This window comes from Spermophilus citellus, assembly GCF_964194105.1.
Source record: "Spermophilus citellus genome assembly, chromosome: 2".
In the NCBI taxonomy this organism is placed as follows: Eukaryota; Metazoa; Chordata; class Mammalia; order Rodentia; family Sciuridae; genus Spermophilus; species Spermophilus citellus.
Window position 1 is genome coordinate 207771376 of NC_138183.1, and position 18447 is coordinate 207789822.

At 45.7% G+C, this 18447-nt stretch overlaps 2 protein-coding genes across 2 annotated transcripts in view; one reads left to right on the plus strand and one right to left on the minus strand.

The window, feature by feature from the left end:
- The window catches only part of SPON1 (spondin 1), a 279589-nt gene that overhangs the window by 230456 nt on the left and 30686 nt on the right, over positions 1–18447 (plus strand). The gene's annotated exons all lie outside the window — the stretch shown is intronic.
- The window catches only part of RRAS2 (RAS related 2), a 126508-nt gene continuing 123886 nt past the window's right edge, over positions 15826–18447 (minus strand). Inside the window, exon 5 of the mRNA XM_081279194.1 lies at positions 15826–16662. Coding sequence (XP_081135320.1) covers positions 16594–16662 — 69 coding nt within the window. The 3' untranslated portion in view covers positions 15826–16593. The remainder of the gene's footprint in view (positions 16663–18447) is intronic.

The following is an 18447-nucleotide window of genomic DNA, read 5'->3' on the forward strand; positions in this document are numbered from 1 at the left end:
AATGTAGCACTACTAAGATTAGGTTAGCTACTTTGTATAAACTATTAAATACAACACCTAATACTATTAATAACTGTTACTCATGGACCCCTTACTGGCGAGCACTGTAGGAGTTCAGTGGTTCTCCCTGGGGGACTTGTTAGAACTGCAAATTCTCCATCACGTGCCATCCGGACCCACAGAATCAGAAACTCTAGGGGGCGGGGCCCTGCGATCTGCTCTAACAAGCAGAAGCTCCTCATGATGGATACACTGTAAATTTACACTTCACCATATACTCCAGCTAATGATTCGTGCAAAAACAAATGCAGCAGTGCCCTCTTGCATTTCATTTAATGACAGCCCAGAGTCTTCACTGACTTAGTTGCATCTGTGACATCAGTGGTTCCCAGGACCCTTCCTTGTGAGAAGAAGGAAACTTGGGAGAGCTGCCTCCTTCCCAGGTCCTCCTTGCTGCCCCCTTCCCAGGTCCTCCTTGCTGCCCTGGAGTCTCTGCATCCTGTTTAGGTCAAGCAAGTTGTGAAATATTGGGGAAGAACATGGCCACTCCTGAAAGAATGAGCAGCTCCTCCATAGTGCAGCCCCAGCTCTTGGGGCTCATGTCTCTCGGACTTGTCATCGTACGTTCCCATCTGTCCCCCTGATAAAATATGAGCTCCCCAAGGGCAGAAACCATGTCTAAATCATCTCTGTGTCCCCAGACCTGATGCACATAGTAGACACCTAATAAAGGGGCGGTGAATGAATGAAGGTCAGCCCAAATCAGAGAGGCACTTGTTCCCAGAGCCCTCGGGTGTTAGTCGAGCCTTGGCAGCCAATATATTCCTGGTCCTGGTGACAAGTAGGGAATGGGATTGCCTAGAGACCCATGAAATGCTACCTGAGCCATGCCCCCATCCATCCTTTGGCTCAGTCCAGTGCCGAAAAGAAAGCTGTGTGACAGACTCACCACAGATCCAAACCACTGCTAGGAACAGCCTAGAAAAACAAACTGCGAGTATCCATTTTATTTTTTTCTGTCATAATTTGTTTTCCCAGTTGCCTGTGAGGTTGAAATGAGCTCTGTCTATTGACAATTTGATTAGAATAACTTCTGTGTTTCGTGAATTCTGAACAGGGCAGGACTGAATGCTGCTCTGGGTTGAGGAAAATGAACAAGGCAGGCACTCGGTGGGAGGGGAGAAGATGGAGAATGTTCGTAGTAGCTAAGGAAGAAGCTGGCCCTGCCCTGCAGTTTTCTCTGAATATACTCCTGCCTTCCAGGTCTACCCTTGCTGGCTGGGTGTCAAAAGCTATCTTGCCTGTCACCTTGTTCCCCACCACCACCACCAATGATGGAGCCATTCATCTACCCACTTAGAAGAGCCAGGAGGATTACAGATTTCTTCCTCCACACATTAATTTATGGAACCTTCCCATTTCTTCTCATTGCAATGTTCCTACCTGCTATCGTCATGCTCCACTTTATTGAAAAGCAGCAGGAAATTCATCCTTCCCTAGAAAACTTGAACAGTTCAATTCAGACTATGAGGAAAGAGTTATCCTAGTTATGATCCCTCTCTAAATCAAAGTGTAGGCAGTATGGACAGGGTGATAGTCTATGGACATACATGACTATGGAGAGACAATCAGGCTCACTCTGAGAGCTGCAGCCGGGAGAATCGGCCTAGAAAATACAAGCTCAACCATGTGGGGCATGACCCTGAGACCAGGCTTCTAAGCAGATGATGGCCAAATTCAAATTAGGACATCTTCTAAAGTCAAATGTGAATAATAAAACTGCCACCTCTTTATTTTTGTAGCCCAGCTGAAGGAAGAAAATGTAGATAGATAGGAGTGGTCCACATGGCCTCTAGGAAAAGAGCAGTTGGAGAGGAGTTTGTCAGGATCCAAGATAGAAAAGGGCGTGAGCACATGACATGACACTTTGATGTGCAAGGCAAGTCGAGCCCAGTAATGGAGGTACGAACACCTGGCTTAGAGAACTCCACGACTGTCCATTAAAGCAACTTAGCTAAAGCCCATTGCTTCAACCTCTGTGCTTTCCGGGCATTATCTGTTAGATATAGTTTCTCCATGGGTGCTGGGCAGCACGTGGAGGCTGTGCTGCCCAGCACCCATGACTACACGAGCTTACTTGGCTTTCTGGTCCCTCACTGTTGGATGTGTTCTATGTCTGAGAGTTTGGGTAGTGTGAGCCAGTTCTCTGTTTGATTCTCTCTGCACATACCATCAAAATTAAGGTTCTGGGCCAGGAAAAGAGAGGATCGTACTCTGAATGCTCATCGATCTGTAACGGGATGTTGGTTTGCCCAACATCTAGGATGATAAAGTTCTTGAATTCCACTGTACAGAGGTGATTTGTATTCCCCGTCTTGCCTTCCGATGGGCCTGTATAAAAGATAAGTAATAATCATAGTCTTTTTTTTTTTAATTCTTACTAAGGTGACATTGGTATGCTGTTTTAAGTAAGCTTTTGAAGAGGTTTTCTTTCCAAAATTTCTAATTTTTGTTCATTATATATTTAAAAAGCAATCCGTATTGCCTAGCGTTAAAAAGTGAAAACACGACAAGCTATAAACTCTGACCTTAAGAACATCTGTAATATAGCAGCATAAAATATAATTAGAAATCCATTTCAACATCCCATTACAGATCGATGACTTAAAGGTAATTTCTGTCATTTGCATATGATGGTGAGCTGACAGCTGAATTGGATTCTTAAGAGAAAAACAATTTCTCCTGCATTAGGAGTTATTACTTTAATTGAATAATATCTAGATCATGCTGGGGTAATGTTAATGTTATTACTCATTATCTTGGTGATGTTCACCCCACTGTTTCCAGGGAAAATATAGCCCATTAAATGGACAGAAGGATTAAAATAGAAAAAAGCTGTAAGCTTTTCATGGCTCATTATACTAAGGTCAGGCTAAAGAAATGGCCCTGACCTTGAAAATGGGATAGAGGACCCAGCCTGGATCACATTATAAATTAGTAGCATTCCAAGAGAAGTCCTTTTATCCATGACAGAGTGCACTGGATTGCCTCAACAACATGTGGTTCTGAAAATTAGTATTCATTAATTCATTCACGTGTTCATTCATTTAATCACCCATTAATTCAACCAACACATTTTGCATACCTTCATGAAACTGGGAATAGTGACACATCATAGAAAACCAACAATGATTTAGTCAAGGAAGGAGGGTCAAAGCTTAATTAAGAACCTACTGTATTTTAGAATTTATGGTGGAAGCTTACAGACAATATCTAATTTATTCTTCACTAGAACCAACAAGGTAGAGTTATTATTACACCCACATTATACTTAGAAATCAGTCCTGTCTTATTTCAAGGCCTTGGCTGTTTCTCCTACACCCAGAATTTGGATTTAGTACATAAACACATTTTTTTTAATTGTAATACAGTGTGATAAAAGGGACAATTGACATATAATAATATGGAGCTAGATAGCTGTGGAGGCAAAAGCCAGACCCCACTCTGGGTGAGCTCATGACATTTTGGGTGGTGCAAAGTGTCTGGTGGTCCTAATGTGTCCTCCAGCACTCCCCTCCCCTCTGAACCCCATCAACAGGCCTCCACCGTGTCTCTTGTCAAACCTCTTCTCCACTCTGCAGCCCACGCACAGTCCTCCCCAACAAGGGGCACACCCCACATAACTCAGGGCAAGAGGAAGGCTCAGGCGCCACTTTGTCCCCATTGTCCTCTCACGTCTCATCTTATGGAAAAAGACATACATGCTCCCTGCTCCTTTGAGGACTCCAGCATCCAGCCATACCAGCCTGTGTCCCCTGGTGTCAGCCATCACCAATGGTCTAGTCATTCCCAGCCTTCTGAAGATTTTGGCCCTGGGGTCACTGTCCTGTCCTCACATCAGCAGCATTTAATGAGAATAAAACCATATCAGCTCCTACGACCACTAGCATCTTGTTGGTGCCCTAGGTGTCTTATTGTCCTGTCAGTCAGGGACTCAGTGACAGGTGATACAATAGCCTAAGCCCATTTCAAAGGAGCATATCTGATAAAGCTTTGTGCATGTCCAAAAAATTTTTTTCAAACTATGCTTTTTCTAATGATAACATTTCAGAATCTCTCTCATTCTGTCCATGCACCACTACCTCCATCAGCATCTTAAGCCAGATCTCATCAGGCTGTGACAGGTGGCAGAGGCAATACATGGCAGGGACTGGCTTGGGAAATCAATGTCCTCATAGGCCACACTTTATTATCTTCTTCCTGAAATGTCTTAATATCTTGAGACACACGCCAAAGATTTCCATAGGCTGTTCCATTGACCAGAACCAACTTGAGGACATTTTTAAAACTATAGAATTCTGTGCCCAACCCAAAGATTCTAATCCAGTCACTCTAAGGTAGGGCCTGAACATAAAGTCTTAAAATGTCTCCAACCAATTCTAAAGCACCACTGATTTGGGGAGCACCGAGACACAGCACAAGTAGATGACGTGAGTCCTCCCTCATCTGTATATTCATCAGAAAAATACCTTCAGCCTCAGCCCAGGGCTTCCTTTGCCACACCAGTAATGTGCTACTAAATGTTCAACTGTTGTTTTTTGAATAAGTAAAATATTTTTTTAAAAACTCTGTTTTATAGTGTTTCCCAATTTCCCTGGTGTAAATACACCCACCATGACCTCACCCTCGCCCCACTCCTAATCCATGATAGTCCCTGGACATAGCTTATTTTTTCTTCTGTCTTCTGTTCTTTGTCTCTTGAGAATTTCCAAAGCCAGGTGCCCTGCCACTGGTCCTTATCTGGGTCACAAAATAACCAAGTGACAAAATTAAACATAACAAAAAAACACTGGGGAGTCCAGCTCCCTTCTGCACCACTGAGGATCAGCAGTTAGTCACAAATGACAAGCTCTTTCATCTGGCTCCAGTCTGGCAAGAGACCCGGTGGAGAATTCTCTCTGAGTTTCATTTTCCTTATTTCTCTGAGCCACTTCTGGCAGGAACATTATAAGCAAATCAAGTTTTGATCCGTTGAAGCCTATTTGAAGGTTCTGGGAGGTGCTGCTGATTGGCTCATTTGTTAAACATTTATTTAATACTTCTCTTGTGCCAAATCCTGTATTAGACAGTGGGGAAGAAGTAGACAGAGAGGAGACAACCTGAGTTTGTCCCCTTAAAGCCCTCAGAGTGGGAGAGAGGGGTGAATGGTATGAAAGGGGATGGGGACAGAGGCCAACCCGGGGCACTGGGAAGCACAGAGGAGGGGCAGCTGCTCTAACTGAGAGGTCAGGAAGGCCTAGATGCACAGGACATTAGGCATTATCTAGGTGAGGCAGGGCGTAAAGCCACCTCAGGGAGAGGGTGGCTTATGCAAAGGCACAAAAGCTAAAACTGTGATCCCTCAGATTTGGGGATGTGAATTGTAAGCCAGGTCATTTCACTCACAGCAGGGCAGACTGCAGGAAGGACTACAGAGTCCAGGCTCCCGTTATCATTGGAATTAAGCTGCTTTTGTGATTTTAGAAATGTCACACTCAGATACACCAAAGTGTCTTTTTTTCAACTTAAAATGTATAAAGTAACAGTGGTTATCTGTGGGTGGCGAGATTATAAATTGTTTTCATAGGATTACTTTTGCCTAGCTCTGTTTTCAAAATGTTCTACAATGAACACATTTTGTAATAAGGAAAAATCCATTATAAAAATGCTTTAAAAAAAAAAAACATGATTTCCATCAAAACAGCAATCCTTTCCTTACTACCTGAGAAAGGAAACTCTCACCTGAATTACAAATGGGGGAAATTTTTGTTGATAGGATCCAACTTTAAGTTTCTAAGCGATCTATTTTGTTCCTATTGCTTAAGGAGATGGTGCTATGCCAGGGAAGACAGACTGAAGATGTGTGAACAGTCACTTTTATTGTTATAGCTTCAAGCATGATTATTTCCATGATTTATATTTCAGGAAACTTTCAAGTACAGGAAAATTGTCCAATAGTTAGAGATGATTGGATTATCGATGTTGTCTTTTTAAAGAAAATAAAACATCTTATCGAGAGAGTTCCAAGTGACAAACATCACCATACTCAGCCTGCATTGTAAAAGTCAGGGAGGGGACATTCAAGATAATGAATAAATATAAGGAATTGAAGGTGGGCCCTGGTTTAAGTAAGTGGTGTTTTGTAAGAACTACAGACAGACAGGGGTCTGACAACTGTGATTTCCAGGCCTAAATGAAACATTCATGAGATAATACATTTTTATGTACCCTTAGCCCATCTTCTTGAGAGGTAGCATCTTGGTCACTATCTCCCATTTGGATTTTTTATTCTTTCTTTTTTTTTAATATTTATTTTTTAGTTTTCAGCGGACACAACATCTTGGTTTGTATGTGGTGCTGAGGATCGAACCCGGGCCGCACGCATGCCAGGCGAGCGCGCTACCACTTGAGCCACATCCCCAGCCCCTCATTTGGATTTTTTAAAGAAAGTAATGATAATGACAATAGTTCACATAGTTTCATGGTTCATATAGTGTTTTGACATTTGATCTTCACTACTTTAAATGTTAACTTTAGTTCCATTTTAAAGGTGAAGAAAGTGGGGCTCAGAGGAGCTTATTGACTGGCCCAAGGTCACACACAAAGGACATAGAGAAACAGGATCAGGTCAGCTCTTCAGACTAGACTGGGAATTCCCCTCCACTCCTCCCTTCTCATGACTAGTTTCACTTCATTTTCACTAGTCTCATTAACCGTAAGGGCAAGTGGGGCTCATAGGAATTATATTAGTTTCTGTTGCTGTCACAACAAATTATCACAAATTGGTGGCTTCAGACAATATAAATTCATTCTCTGATAGTTCTGGACGTCTGAAGTCTAACAGTCCTACAGAGCTACAATCAAGGTTTTGGCAGAGCTGATTCCTTCAGGAGGCTTCAGAAGACCTCTTCTGGCTTCCAGCTTCCAATCAGAGGCTGCTGGCAGTCCCTGGCTTGCAGCCACATCATTCCAAGCTCTACTTCCATCTCACATTGCCTTCACTTCTTCTGCAGCCATATCTCCCTTGCCTCCCTCTTATAAGGATACTTACATTTAGGGCTCACATGGATAATCTAGTTGTCCCCATCTCAATATCATTAATCTAATCATATTTGAAAAGTCCTTTTAGAGAAATAAAATATAATTCACAGGATCCAAGGGGTAGAATGTAGACATCTTTCAGAACCCATATTCAGCCTACTTATTTTGTTGTTGTTGTTGAATGGTCTCTAAATGTAGAGTTCCCTGAATTTAAATTTAGGTTTTAACTCTTCATAGTGTTTTGTTTTGTTTTGTTTTGTTTGTAATCTTTCATGTTTGTGTGCCGTGGGGCTTCAGCATTTGCTGGCTTGCTAGCTTATAAACAAATTAAATTCTGATCCCCCTGTTGGAAGTAACTTACCTGAAACCCCATACTCCTGCTGTCTGTCAAGGATGGATGCAAGTAGCTGGCTTTTTCCAAGCCAGGCTGGGAAGAGCCTGAAGAGAGGCATATTCTTTACCATTAGTGCTGTCCCACCTGCTGCCATTTATTCAGCAATTATTAGTATCAGGAACTGTGAGAGCATTCCACTTTCATTGCTTGCCAGCTCATTTGTATCCTGCAACAAGCCTGTAAGGTGGATACCATTATCCCCCATTTTACAATGGAGAAAACCAAGGCTACATTAGTAACAAGCCCAAGGTTACATAGTTAAGCCACAGACTCCTAATACCATGCTCTACAAAATTGGGTAATTCCCAAGCCTGAGTCACAGAGGGGCCTATTTTAAAGGGCAAATACAAGCTCACAATCTCCCAAGGTTGTGTTATAATTACTTTCATCATATTATTATTATTTAAATATGTGCACAGATAATTAGATATTAACTCCTATGCTTATGGCTCTCACAAGACCATAAAGGCAAAATAATAATATTAAGAATAACATAAATAAAACTACAAACCCTTCAAAATGCTAATTCAGAGGATTACTTTAATGTAGAAGGTGATGCTGTGTTGTGGAAATTACATGAAATGCTCATATCCTGGAGGCAGTGCTGACCACCTGGCCTGGAGCCTTCAGCCTTTGGTGCCTGGACACCAGGGTGCTTTGTGCTAATTCACCTCTCCCATTGGTCTCCTAACCACTGCCACGCTCTTCACACAGCAACACATATATCCTTTGGGCTTCACCTGGTGAGACTGACATTGATTTTTTGACTCTGCCTCTCTTTTCTTCCCCTAAATATAACTGCTGGGTGCTCTGGGAGGCAGACTCCAAGTCCAGATTCACTGCAGGGAGTTATCAGGGCATGTTCTTTGGAGCCACTGCTGAAGGAGGGCCGAGAAAGAAACAGGAAGGTGCAGAGGGAGAAGTTGGGTCCCTGGGAAGGCCTCTGCCAACTAGCTCTGCTGGAGTGGCTTCTGCCAACTCCTCTGTTGGAGTAGCCCTGGTTTAGGGGTGACCCATTGCCCCTGGATGATCACTGGGTGTGGGCCATCCCTGAAGGAGAGGGAAAGTGGCCTCACATGAGGCAGTTTTGTTTGGTTTTTTTAGTTGTTAATGGATCTTTATTTTATTCATTTATTTATATGCAGTGCTGAGAATCGAACCCAGTGCCTCACACATATTAGGCAAGCGCTCTACCACTGAGCCAAAACCCCAGCCCGTCATGAGTCAGTTTTATTCAGCCAAAGCAGGAGACTGACAGCTAAGAGCCATCTTTTCACATTGTTCCTCCATCTGAAAAGAGACTTGGGCAACGGCCGGTGTCCACCATCCACAATAGAATTGTGTGGGGCACCGGTGGGATGTTAACAATTGCAGACTGGCTACTGAAATTGCCAGGGGGTCTTTGATTAGAAAATCTTTGCAATGATCCATAATATCCTTACACTGATTTTTTTTTTTAATTCTCACAAAAATATATAATTGTGTAAATTCCCACAGGGATCTACAGAGACCTTAATAATGTGCTCTCAGACCCCCAGGGTGCCTCAGACTGGCTTCTGAGAAAGGAGACCATTAGGAGACATCTCCTCTCATTCCCTCTGCTGTGAATCTGTATAAACCTGAGAAGCGTCCGCGGCATGACGGTCACAAAGCTTTATGAGGACTTCCTTGGGTCGTGGTCATAACAATTTCCAGATCCTCTCACAATGTGCATAGAACATTTGGGGATAGAAACTTTCCTTTATGGAGCATTCGTGCTCTGGATTTGATCAGGTGCATATTTTGAGCCTTGCTAGATTCTGGAGGGAAAGATACCCAAGTGGACAAATACCCAAGCAAATTATAGGGCAGCTTGATTGAGGTCATGGGACAGGATGATTGGAGAGTCAGGGGCATTGTGAAGGTTTACCAGAAGAGGAATACTGAGGAGGCAAGAGATAAAGGCAGAGGGATCCAGCACAAAGGCTGGATCATGGGCATGACGGTAACGGTAAGGTGAGAGATTTACTGAAGGCCGGGTTGGGCAGTAGTGAGAACCACACCCCCTGAGAGGGAGGGGTAGAATCTGCAGTCGTGACTAAGCCATCAGAGCTGTGCTTCTCGGTGCCATTCTCCTGGCCCTTTCCTTCCATTGTCTCTCTTATCCTCATGCACAATTGTGAACCCACTAGAAGACAATGTCACAAGGCAGGGATGGTGTCCTTGTCTACTGCCCAAGGCCCAGTGTCCAGAACCTGACCCAGCAGGTGGTTCAGTAAATGTGTTTCCCAAATAGAGAATCAGGCTCAGGGTATACCAACTGTCTCAAACTTGCCCAGAGCACAAGGGACCCAGCTTCCTCTGCCTGATTGCACCACACTGTTCTCTAACTCCTTCTCCAGGATGCTGCAGTGATAACCAAAGAGAGTACTTTACACTCAGGGAAACTTCTGTGACCACAGGAATGCTGGAAGAGGCCGGCTTGTGTGTGCGTGAGATCTCAAATTCCTAGCAGGGACATAATTTTCGTGTCAGCCAGCAACACAAAAATTCTCTTATTATCTCCCAAGTCTCTCCTCAAATGTGTGGGGTCTCAGGAATGGAAAGGGTTGAGCTTCTACAGCTTATAAGAGCTGTTACTTTGCATTTAAATGGCAGCATTTAAGAAAGCAGCATTCCCAGGAACCTTATTTGCTACTAATGTGCTGAGTACCTTAAGACACGCTTCCCCATCCAGGTCATTTGGAGTTTCATTACTTAATAATTTGAAAGCTTTTTATGGAAATCAATGGATAAACGGAGATGATGAAGCGAAATGTTCTTGTATTTAAGGACCCAGCAAAACAGGCTGCCGGTACCCAGGTCAGATGCTCCTGAGCAGAGAAAGAGAAAAGAGATCTTCAAGCAGATGAATTCTCATTTCTTTTGAAACTGCTTTTATTTTAAAGATACTCTTTGCCTAACAAAGCCTAACAGGCTTTGAAATTGTCAAGTAAAGAACCCACGGGCTGTCTTCTGAATTCCGAGCCCTGTGGTGGCTCTCCGGTCCCCTCTGCCCCCACTCCTGGGCACTGCGTGGGCTCCAACCCCCCAGCTCTGCTCCCTCCCCAGCTTCGCACAGTGCCCAGCTCCAGCCTTTGTCACTGTCTCTTTCCATATTTGTTCAATGGCAATGTGGTTCGAAATTCAGAAGATACACAAGGGTATACAGGGCAACGTCTCAGCCTTCTCTTTGCTCCCTGTTTACTGGGTTCCCTTCCCTTGGGGCAACCTATTTTTTTTCAATCTCTTAAAATTCCTTCCAGAGATATTTTATGCACTAGAACACACACACACACACACACACACACACACACACACACACACACCTGTCATTATCTCCACCATGTCTTTGCACAATGGTAGGTAGATTACTACACAAATAGATCAGTATACAAACTCTTCTGTACCTTGCTTTATAAATTTAATATGTCTTAGAGAGAATGTCATTTGTGATGACTCTTTTGATGATGAAGCCAAAGACCATGGAGGTGAAACAAAAAAGATACAAAAGTAAGGTGGTGAGTGTGTGTGAGTGTGTGTGTGTGTGTGTGCGCGCGCGCGCACGAGTGTGTGTGTGTTATGTGTGATGGCTACAATCTCAATGATGTGATGAAGACATACTAATGAATATAGCAATTGATGACAGCTGCCAAATAAAGATGATAGGATAATTCATTCTCTCTCTCTCTCTCTCTCTCTCTCTCTCTCTCTCTCTCTCTCTCTCTCTCTCTCTCTCCCCTCATATCCCCTAAAATGTTTTATTTTAATTCTGAAAACCTCCTTGAGGACGTAAGGTGTATTCTCACCTTGGTAGAGTGTTCCTGGCCTTTTTCATTCGCATTGTCATCTCTATCTGTAAATACTTGACTCCCTTCCTCCATGAAGCCTTCCCCCACCACTCCACTTAAAATCGCAACATTTCCCCCTCTCCCCCACCCTGGCCTTGCCTCTAGTTTTCCCCTGCTTTATGTTCCCCGGAGAAGCAATCAACTCTGACACAGTCTGTGCTGTAGTTTGGACCTGGAATGTCCCCTGGAGGCCCATGAATTAAAGGCTTGGTCCCCAGCCTGTGACTCTATTGGGAAATGGCAAAACCCTTAGGAGATGGGGCCTGGTAGAAGGAAGTTAGATCATTGGGTTGTGTCCTTGAAGGGGATATTGGAATCCGGCCCCTACCAGCCTCTCCCTTTTGCTTCTCTGCCATGGTGAAGTGAACAGGCCTCCTCTGCCACATACTCCCACCATGATGCAGTGAGCTTCAGGGCCTAGAAACCTCTGGAGCTGAGCCACAGTAAGCCTTGCCTCCTTGCGCTCCTCAGGTATTTTGTCAAAGTGACAGAAAACTGACTCACACTGTGTAACCCTCCCTTTGTTTATGGCTGCCTCTGCACTGGAACCAAAGTTTGCAAGGACAGGCCTGGGAGTCTCTTGTTCGGGACTCCATCAATAGCTGCTGGGTGAATGCCTCTTTGCTGGTTGGCCCCCACAATGGCAGTACCCACAGGCGTCTGCAGCAGGCTCTGCTCTCTCCCCTCCTGTGTTCTTGTAAGGCTGGAGGCCATCTCCCCGCCCCGCAGAGTCTAGGTCTGGCTCTCACCTCTTCTCCCCTCCTCGAGACTTCACTTCTGCTAGTGCACACCCTCTCTCTGGCCCTCTCCGCTTCCCTTCTGTGTGAGATCTCACTCTTGGACATACAAACTCACCCAGATGTCACTCATCTTTTTTAAAAAAAAAAAAAAAACCTGTCCTTCCTGCTACTGCCCTTTATTTTGACTTAGCTTCACAGGAACCTCCACAAGGAGAGCTGCCTGGCCTTGCTGACTGCACTGCTCCACGTTCTTGCGGCTCCTGAACCTGCTTCCGTCGCTCTTTCAGCACAGGTGTCCGCCTGTTTCCCTGGCCTTTTCTTCAGGGGTTGCTTGGCTCTTCCCCATCCTCCTCTCTGCCTCCTCTCACTCCCAGATAAGCTGCCCTGTGACTCCACCACCTCCCTGCTGATAACTAAATTTTTATCTCCAGCCTAGACTTCTCCCTTGAGTCCAGCCTGGTGGACCCAGCCACCTCCTGGACACCTCCCTTTGGAGTCATCCTTGAGCCCTCCTGTTTCACACCCCACGTCTAATCCATCCTCAGAGCATGCTGAGTCTCCTTGGACACACATCCATCTGGCATTCCATGCTTCTCAGCCTTCTATTGCTCTTCCCTGTACAGTGTCACCTACCTGGTCCCTGCCTGGCTTTCTGCAAATATCTCTGTTTCCCCTCTTGCCTTACTACAGTTCACTCTCCCACAGCAGCCAGCAGAATCCACCTACAAACGTCAATCACATTACATAACTCTTCTGCTCATGAGCCCCTTGCTGGGTCCCCATCCCATTGCACTCAGAACGAGGGACCCCCCGAGGATCACTTAGGAACTCCCCTGGGAGGGCAGCAAAGGCCAGAGGCTTTACTAGCTTGTCACTAATTAATTGCTTCATTCATTCATTCATTTTTCATCCTTTAAACATTCCCTACAGACCTCCTACAGGTCGGGCTGGTGCTGGGGATACAGGGAGGACAAGTCCACTTCTGGCTTTAGAGGTAGGACCTGTCCTCAGGATGGAGGATGGAGATGGAAAAACAGCAAGGAGACCTCTAAGACCACAGATGTGCTCCCAGAGGAGGGAGGCACATCAGCCTGGCCCGGCCCGGCTCATCCTCCCTGGGCTCCTGTCTGGAAGCAGATGGCTCCTGCTTAGCACCTTCTCTCCTGTTCAGATTTGGCGTCATCTGTAGGATGTTAGACTCTCCCCAATGCCACTCTCTTCTTACTTCTGTGTGCTTTTTACTTCTTAGTGCCAGGCTCTGGCTTGGACCCTCAGGTTTTCCTAATCACTAGAGATAAGATAAAAGGTGGAGAAAGAGCTGTGGAAGAGTAGCCCGAGACTGGAGATGGGAGACACACTCGCCCCATCCTCCTGACCTCTTCAGATTCAGATCAGAAGCAGGCTTTGGTGGACATTAAAAGGATACAATAAAAATCCAGAAAAGGAAGTTAGACCTGAGATTGTTCTTCAGTAACCAAGGGACAAACTAACTCAGGGCCTGTGACCGATGCCAGCACAGAAGGACATGGGGTGGTGCAGGACCTCAGAGCTTACCCCCCACCACAGCCAGTGGTGGCTAGAGGGACAGTGTGGGGGGGGGGGGGCAGAGCAGCTCTGAGGGCCCTTCCGCTCCAGCTTCAGAAACACCAAGCTGCTTCCACAAAGCCGTCTCAGGAGAAAATTGTTATCTACAAGCATTATGCAATTTTCCCATTGGAATTACAGGCTGTGTTTGAAAAGAAATAAAAAGAAATTGAATTTGAAATGCTTCTGTGCAAACGCATCCTATTCTTGTGGATCTGTTAATGGGCTTCAGATATCTTCTGTGGCTTTGAAATAGCTGATCAGACAGCAGCTTGTGATGGCTTCCCAGGGGACAAGGCTTAGAACGGGCACTTACACACAGCCAGCAGGGCTGCTTGGATGCCCTCCTGAGGCAGACCCAGAACCCATGAGCTTGGACTGTGGTTTCTAACGTGATCTCTGCATGGCTTCCCTTCTCTCTCCTTCTACAGCCTGACAGCATTCACGGTTCTGGGACTTATGTTCTCACCTGCTTCTCTGGTGCTCTCTAGATAATGCCCAGGTCAATATCATGTCACACATCTCTCGATCCATCCTAAGCCATGTAGTGCAGGCACGTTGAAGCTCAGAAGGACACCAGCCCCTTCCTGGTCCTACCCTTTCATTCATTCAATAAATATTGACGGAGTGCCTTCTCAGCAAGGATCTCAACATTGATAGTACAGCAATGAACAAAATGGACCAAAAATCCTTGCCTTCCTCCAGCTCCCAGTCCAGCAGCGGGGGAGAGGGGTGATAAAATGTAATAAGCAAGCCAGGCGCGGTGGTGCGCACCTGTAATCCCAGTAGTTCCAGAGGCTGAGGCAGGAGGATCACGAGTTCAAAGCCAACCTCAGCAATGGCAAGGTGCTAAGCAACTCAGTGAGACCCTGTCTCTAAATAAAATACAAAATAGGGCTGGGGATGTGGCTCTGTGGTCGAGTGCCCCTGAGTTCAATCCCCAATACCAAAAAAAAAAAAAAAAAAAAGTAATAAGCAGCATAAACAGTAAATTGTGTGGAGAAGAGGTATTCAGATATAGGGAGGGGGTGCTGGGTTAAGGAGAGGACAGGTAACTGCTGTGGTCATCAGAGGACTCACTGAAAAGGTGACATTTGAGTCAAGACTTAGGTGAGGCAAAGGATCAGATGCTCTGGTATCTGGGTCAACAAGCCTTCCAGGTGTGGGGAACAGCAAGCACAGTGAACCTGGCATGTCTGGAGAAAAGTAAGAAGTCTGAGATGCTGAGGCAAAGTGGGTGGAGGGACCAAGAGTAAGAGATGAGATTAATGAAGTCATGGGGTTGGAAAGAGCCTTGGGGGCCATCACAAGGCCCCCATGTATTATGAGAGGCAAGGCCAGTGGACAAGTTTGACCAGAGGAATGTCATGATATGGCTATTGCATGAAAGAAAGCCTGGAGGAAGGTGTATTAGTCTGCTTTTCATTACTGTAATGAAGTACCTGGGGTGATTAGCATTATAATGAAAAGAGGTTTATTTGCCTCACAGTTTTAGAGATTGAAGGTTCAGCCTTGGATTAGGCTTCATTTTCTGGATTTCTATCATGTTCAGAAGGGTGTGTGCATCCGCTCAGTCCTGGCAAGGGCCCTTTCAGTAGCATGAGGTCATGGTAGATAGCAATGGAGGAGGCATGTGCAGGAGCCTATGATCACGCCTTGACACAGGAAGCCAGAGTCCGGGCAGGGCCCCAATCTTTTATAATAGTCTACACCCAAGAACTAACAAGGGTCCCACAAGAAATGCCTTAGTCCTTTTAAAGGGCATGCTGTCAACTGACCTCCCACCTGGCTCCACCTCACAAGCTCCACACCATCTCCCGACACTTCCCTGGGAAGCAAGCCTCAGACACATGAACCTTCAGGGGACACTTAGACCGTAGCAGAGGGTGAGAGGGGAAGCAGAAAGACCTCTAGGAAGTAATGACAGTAATCCAGGTGACAGTGGTGGCTTGGGCCAGGACGGTGACAGGCCAATGATGATAGTGAAGATATTCTGGAACCAGAGGTGACAGGTGTGCTGATGGACTGAGTATGGGGTGTGAGAGAGAGGTGTCAAGGACACACACCTGGAACAACAGCATTGTCATTTAATGGGACGGGAAGAAGGAGAGACGCTGGATTTGGGAAAGGGGAGACCAGGAGTGTGGTTTAAGTCCCACGGTCCCATGAGTTAGGCATCCAGATGAAAACATCAGGCAGCTGACATTCAAGTTGCAGTTCAGACGTGAGGTAGGGACAGGAGATTAAACTCTGGCTGTGTCCAACTGCTGGCGGTCATGGAAGCCGAAGGCTGGTCACCGCCCTGGGCTTTGGGACAGGTCACGGGTGAGCGACACAAGAGCAGTTTGGGAGGAGAGGAAAGTCCCAGTAACTTCATCTGAGCGTAGGGGACTGTATGCCTGACTACCTCAGAGGGACACAGCGCTGACCACATGAGATCATGGGCAAACGGTAAAGTGCCACCAGAAATGAGCTGCCTCGTCTTATTTACAATTTGAGAGACCCAGAGCCTGATGGGAGGCTACCGTTGAGCACTAGTGATTTTAAAGGTGCTTATAGCCCTGTTATCACCTCATAAAATGGCTCATTTCCTGCTGCTCATCACCAGGACACTCATCAAGGGAGGGGAAAGTTACCTTCAGAGGTGGAAGCCATCTGGATTGGCATTTCTGTGGATGGTAAGTGGGAATTCTGGGAAAGGGCAGAAGAAAATAATGGACCTAAACAGTGCTCACTGAGATCTGTGTACCCTCCCAGAGGAAGCCAGGTGAGCCTGTGCCTCAACGTAGAGCTCTCCACCAGGATCAGCCATGCTCTTGCTGACACCCGAGGAACAGGAAGAATGTCAGGGGAGGTGGAAAGAGCATGAGTTTGGGGGTCAGATGCACCGTCTTGGAATCATGGTTCCTGGGTGGTCTTGAATAAGTCACTTGACGTCTCTGAGCTTCAGTTTCCTGTCTGCAACAGCGAGGATAATAGCTGTTACCAAAGGTTTCTGTAAAAAAAAAAAAAAAACAAGCACATGAGCTGTGTGCAGTGGCACACACCTATAATCCTAGCAACTCAGGAGGCTGAGGCAGGAAGATCTCAACTTTGATGCCAGCCTTAGCAACTGAGCAAGAGCCTATCTCAAAATAAAATTTTTAAAAAGTTGTTGGTGATGTAAGTCAGTGGGAGAGCACTTTGATCCATAGTATTGCAAAAGAAAAAGAAATAATCTCATAAATTAGAAAGCATGTGCTGCAGGGGTGGGGTGGCTATGTCTGCCTGGAATTGCACCTCTGCCTGGTCATCAGTTTCCCCCTCGTTAGTAGTAAACAGTTTCTTTCCAACTCTACAAGCCTGTTCCTTTCCCTCTGTCATCAAAGCTGGTTCTCAGGACAGCATGAACTTCAACAGTAAGGTGAACACCGTCTGATGACCTTCCTAGAGTGGCTGCAATATGCAGAACTCAGAGTCAGCCAGGACATGCCTTGTGCTCAGCACAAGCATGAGACATGGGAAATACCTTTCCCCTCTGCTTGGGTTCTCTGGAGTCAGATGGAGGTTTAAACCCTAGCTCAGCCTAAATTCACCATAAATTCAGTGAAATTAATTTGGACAAATAAAAGTGTTTCTAAGATTAAAAAATATGTATGTACCTGCCTTGCCAATGTGTTGTGAGGATTGAGATGCTATAGCTAGACAATTAGCAAGGTGCCTAGCGCATACATCTGTAACAGTTCTTTTTCTTATTTCAATCTGTTTCGATTCCTTTCCTTTCCTAATCAGGGAATCACATCCCACTTCTATTCCTGGGGGAAGAAAGCATGGAGAGGCTTCAGGCAAATTGGCTGAGCTCACTCCAAGACTGCATTCAGGGCAGCTTTGCCAGGAGCAAGGGACTTCCAAAGAGGAAACCGTTTTGCGGTTCACAACTGGAGGTTGAAGTCAAAAGATCAGGAGCCAGGAAGGTGCAGGAACAGGGAAGTCAAGGATCCAGGCAGGGTGGAGGTGACAGACTCCAGCAGTCTCTGGCTTGGGGCACGGCTGAGATGTTCAGAACCCTCCCTTACCGGGTACTGGCTTTGGAGTCCAGAAGAGGGCCAGTGCAGGGTCAGGCTCCCTGCCCTGACCCGATCACATTCTCACTCTCTACTCTGTGTAGACTTGTATCACCTGACTCTGTCATTTCCACCTCCAGCCAGTCCCAGGCGTGTTGTCACTCTGCATGAACCCTCCTCACTCAGGATCGAACCTCAGATGGGGGCTGTGCTGTTCCCATTTGGCACAGTGTGTGTGTGGTACAAGTACAGCTGACACATCTTCCAATATGTTTTCCAAAAGCAAAATAAAAGGTGGACGTAAATGACCTGTAGCTTCTTTGGGGTATTTAATTTTAATTGGTGTATCCTTGGGAAAGTGTTAACACCCTGCAAACAAGGCATCAACTGTGTGAATGCTTTGAAATACTTTGCTTGAAAAAGGTCCTATGGGAGATGTAAAAGGGCTCTGAGGATCCCTGGGAGATCCTATCTGTGCCTTAGAGACTTGTTAAAACAAGCTTTTCATTTAAGTCTAATGTGTGGATTGCTTACTCTGAATCTAAGTCCTACATTCTTCAGAATGTAAAATGCCTGGTGCCCCAGCAGCCCCATGCAAGGCTTGCCCAGCTACAGAAGCCTCCCATAGATGCTCCCGGAAACTGAGATCTTGTCTGTAAATGAGAGGAAATTCTTTTGAGGTTTTGTGGGTTTGTAGCAGCAACTCCATTCTCCATTCTCTGTACCTGAACAGGGCA